Source organism: Bison bison, unplaced genomic scaffold, assembly GCF_000754665.1.
Source record: "Bison bison bison isolate TAMUID 2011002044 unplaced genomic scaffold, Bison_UMD1.0 scf7180017864390, whole genome shotgun sequence".
Taxonomy (NCBI): Eukaryota; Metazoa; Chordata; class Mammalia; order Artiodactyla; family Bovidae; genus Bison; species Bison bison.
Window position 1 is genome coordinate 7,176,791 of NW_011494962.1, and position 5,000 is coordinate 7,181,790.

At 34.5% G+C, this 5,000-nt stretch overlaps 1 protein-coding gene across 5 annotated transcripts in view; it reads right to left on the reverse strand.

The window, feature by feature from the left end:
• Window positions 1-5,000, reverse strand: part of LMO3 (LIM domain only 3 (rhombotin-like 2)) — a 63,175-nt gene that overhangs the window by 9,683 nt on the left and 48,492 nt on the right. For all 5 annotated transcript variants that reach the window (XM_010858749.1, XM_010858748.1, XM_010858750.1 and 2 more), the window contains one exon: window positions 4,069-4,194. In XM_010858749.1, coding sequence (XP_010857051.1) covers window positions 4,069-4,194 — 126 coding nt within the window. The remainder of the gene's footprint in view (window positions 1-4,068; window positions 4,195-5,000) is intronic.

The following is a 5,000-nucleotide window of genomic DNA, read 5'->3' on the forward strand; positions in this document are numbered from 1 at the left end:
GCGGGGGGGGGGTACTCATCTTTAAGAAATTAACCAGAATTTCCCAATTCTGAATAAGATTACAGTTATCATACAAGGTGCTCAAAATAATCTTCTTCTGGTCCTTTCAAAATAGATATATTTTTAGATATTTTAAAATTCAGATTCACACATTTTTAGCCATGAAGTGAAGAAGTGTTGGTCACTCAGTTGTGTCCGACTCTTTGCAACCCCATGGACTGTAGCCCTCCAGGCTCCTCTGTCCATGGGATTCTCCAGGCAAGAATGTTGGAGCGGGTAGCCATTCCTTTTCCAGGGGATCTTCCCAACCCAGGGATTGAATATGGGTCACCTGTATTGCAGGTGGATTCTTTACCATCTGAGCCCCAGGGGAAAAAGAGCTAAAAAGCCCATTTTTAGCCATACCCTTTTACTTGAAGGACAGAGAAGACCACCAATCCTGAAAGTTCACTGTTACTACTACCTTATTCAAAAATGTCATTTATTTATTTATATCTGGCCATGCAGCATGTGCTATTTTAGCTCCCCGACCACAGATGGAACCCACACCCTCTGCAGGGGAAGTGCAGAGTTGTAACCACTTGACCACCAGGGAAGTCCTTTTACTATCTTTTTTAGACATTCAGCAATGCTTTATATCTTACTGATACTTTGATTTAAAAGTTAAGATGAAACGGCTTGCTAAATGATTGTTCTTATTGTTGTTCCATCTCTGAGTTGTGTCCGACTCTTCTGTGACCCCATAGACTGTAGCCCACCAGGCTCCTCTGTCCATGGGATTCTCCAGGCAAGAATACTGGAGTGGGCTGCTAATTCCTTCTCCAGGGGATCTTCCCAACCCAGGGATCGAACCCATGTCTCCTGCACTGGCCAGCGGATTCTTTACCACTGAGCCAGCAGGGACTCCCACTGCTAAATAATACTCATAAGCATTTATAATATCACAATTTCAGCATCAAGAAAGTTTGCTTAAGGGAAAGTGCCTATAAATTACCCATTGGTTTTGTGTGTCCCTTGAAAAGGTGTAGTACTGGGACAATGATTCGGCTACTATGAGTACAGGCTCCTGTGGTGAATGGCTTTACTGGGGAGATTTCCCCAAGCAAACATCAATGTAAAAGGAGAGTCTCCTGTACTGAAAACCTTCTGGATTCAGAGTAACACAATTCGTCTGCTTTGCTTGACTGATGAAGATTAGCTGACTTCTTGCATTAAAGGAGTTTGTCTTGTAGGGATGGAAGTGACAAGACAATAACTAAGTGCTAATTGTGCATAGCCAGCACTAAAGATATGCAGTCCCATTATGGCATGTAATAAATGAAGCGCACACAGAAATATATTAGGTACTTTAATAATGATACTAGAACAGTATTTTGCAGCAATAAGAAGGTGAACAGTTTTAGAGTCAAAATTTAGGAGTATTTGTCTTACTTGACTGAGTTCCACTGAGAAGACAAACTTAATTGTGAATGCAACTTTTTATTTCAATGGTGAAATAAAATTGATATACGATTTGTAAATAGCATTAACAACCTACAATTACTTTGCATCATAATAGAATTTAGGCTGGGCTTAGCATTTGAATGATGTTTTAATTTTCTGTGTAGAACATGGATAAAATAGGTAAGTCTGCCTTAATAGAAAAATGGATGAAAGGAATAAACAGGCAGTTTCTTAATAGAAAAAATATCAAAGGGCCACTAGTAATCAAATAAATGCTAATTAAAAATGATAATAAGATGTCATCTTTCACCCTCAAGGTGACAAGGATATCTTTAAAAATAATAATTCCCAGTGTTAGAACTTCTATAAGGGAATGCATTATTTTTTCATTTCTGGAGTAAGGATAATTGGTATAATTTTTCTGGAGAGCATTTTGGCACTATATAACATAAACCTTAAACTGTTATATGCTTTGTCTGATTAACCATGTGCTTGCGAATTTAGCTTGACACAGATTTGAGTATTTGTTTATAAAGTCCATATTAAATTGATGATACTGATAATACAAAAACCAGAAGATAAAACCTACACATCTGATGATAAAAGACTGATTTAACAATATATGAGGCTCTATCCATAAAGCTGAACACAAGAAAGTTAAACTATCATAAAATAATTTTTAAAGGCAGGTAAAAAGGCTCACTATATTAATGAAAAAGTACAAGTATTAGGATTCTTCCTTGCTACTTTCCTTTAAGATGTTTAAGTGTGGGTATAATATAAAGCATATGTTATGTATCACTTGTCATATGTACATAGAAAAATGTATGACAGGCTACACACGAAACATTGAAATAATTTCTTTCAGAGTAGTGAGACATGGGACAATGTTATTTTACATCTTTATTTTCTAAATTTTCCATTATTAATCTATAACATTCTATAAGTAGAAAAGCAGTAAATATTAGAGCTATAGAAAGATACCTCTATTGTTAGTAAATGTTTAGTGGATCAATCTGATAAGTAAACAAAAAAATTCTAAATTTAGTATTAATACACCTTTAAGACATACATATGCAAGGTAATGAATCTGTAAGGATGTGCGGGTATTTGTATTTTTGTATTCCTATCTTTATAATAAAAATATGTACATATGCCAATTTATTTTTGGCTAAATGTCACTATAGACTGAATCAACCTACTATGATTCCAAACATCTACTGGGAAGAATCAAGATGCTGCAGGGTAACTTCTTGAATTATTTCCTGGGTCAATTATACATCGTGAAGTATATCGGGCAACATTCTGAACATCTACATTTAGCAAGAGATATCTCGTGTAAAAACCAAGTTAGTGAAATATTATATGGTTAAAAATAAATCATAGATATCAAGGTAAAAACTAATTTTTGAGAACCTATTATATTCCTCGTATTTATAAGTTTTTTTCATTTAATTTTTAAAATCTGCAGGATAGGCGTTATTGTCTGCATTTTAAGTATGCACAAACCAAACTCAGAGAAATTAAGAAACAAACTCAAGCCTGCACAGCCAGTACATGGTGGGGTTGAAATCTGAATCCAGTTATTACTGTAAACACTTGTTCTTTCCACTATTCTACAGCACCTCATAAGAAGATACTGCATTGAAACAAGGCCAATTACAGTAACTGAGAACTGGACAAAACTAACTGAATATTACATTCAGGTTTTTTTCACCCACGTGCTGAATTTATTTTCATTAAACTCCATCAAGCACAGTAATTTTTGAAATGTATTTTGATGATGTATCTTTTAATATTCTAGTATCCTCTGCATTTATCACATAAAACAGGTATCATAGTATATAGCTCCGACTAGAAATAAAAGTTATACTTTTCACTTTAGAAAAAATGGAATGAAATCGTAACACTTTGAGATGAAAGAGTTCTCTGAAATGGACAAATCTAACTCTATTTTGTTATAAAGGAAAAAACTAGGGTCCAGAGGACTAAAATGGTTGGTTTATGCTCATATACCTTGCTAGGGAGAGTCCAGACTGGAATTTAGGTTTCTAGATCCCCTCTGTAACATTCTTTCCATCCTTCAATGCTGCTTCTCCGATACTGATAACTATATCCAACCTAGTTCCCAAAGAGCTTTGAAGCAACTTTAAAAGTACATATACAACAAGTTTAAAATTCAAGATAAGAAATCAAGAGATAGAGCAACTGTATACAAGGAAAATAAGATGAATACACACTGCTTGCCACAAATTTCTGTATGTTTTCCTTTGAAAATGTGTTTGCTCAAGTAGTAAAGATATTTTAAATTTACTTTTTAAAAGAAAAACAAGAGAAAAGAATGAATAAGAAGAGAAAGTTTTCTATAAAGTTTTCATACACTTAAGTTTTCATCTCCTATCATATCCTGTTCTATGATGCAGTTCTTTGAGGGACAGAAGGATAATGAAACCTTTCTCCTTCTCAGTGATGTGTTTCTGGCCTTGAATGAGTTGTTGCAGAAAACAAAAATGCTGAGATAAGTTGCTTTAAGTAAAGGGTACTAAAATAATTCCCACCATTAAACACATAGCCAGCAAAGGGAGATTTACCATTTTTTTAGAAGCCAGAATGAACTGTGCTTACCTCTGATTACAAAGCTGACATGCAAAGCAGTCGAGGTGGTAAACATTGTCCTTAGCGCGCATCACCATCTCAAAGGCAGGGATGAGCTTACTACAAGCAGCACAGTTTCCTGTTACTCCGAAGAGCCTAGAACAATAAACATTTTTTTTTCAGACTCTTCCAGGGAAATCTGATTTGGTGACCAGAAAAGATGCTAATAATACCTTGTAAAACTATCAATACACAAGTCCTACGTGTATACATAAATATTCTTCAGTGATACATACTCAGTTGACCTTTCTTGATGAAAATCACATCTTGTTTGAGAAGAAAAGGAAAAGACAAATACATTAGGAAGCTTACAGAACTGCACCGAACAGAAGTTAACAGGGGTGAATTCACAGCAAAAACCTTCTACTTGTTAGAATATAAAATATAAAAGCAATATAACTTTGATCTCAATGCCTCCTATTAAATATTTTCGTTGGAAAAGAAACCCATTTGAATGACTCACTATTTTCTGATACCTAGTTACTAAAAGCTTTGCCATTATTATTAAGGAACGTTTACGAACAAGCCCTTAAATAGTCAAAAAACATTAGCGTTGCATGCACCCTGTGGCCCTATACCATGGTTATAGCTATGATTATGTTATTCAGGTAGCATATTAAAGTAAATGAGGCTGTAAACTATAAATAGCTAGACCAGGACTTGAAATATACTGTAAGAGCTACTGGAATTGTCTGGGAAAAAAGGTATTTATTAAAAAAAACCCACAAACCTATTTGCTGTATTCCTGACAATAGTTATTGTAATGACCTAAAAAAACAGTGCAAAATAAAATGTCTCTATAGTTTAATAATGGCAGGAAATAAAATATTTTATCCATTCGCACTGGCAATATTTAAACCAAATTTCTTTAAAGTTGTTAATGGTGGTGAAGTTATTATGAA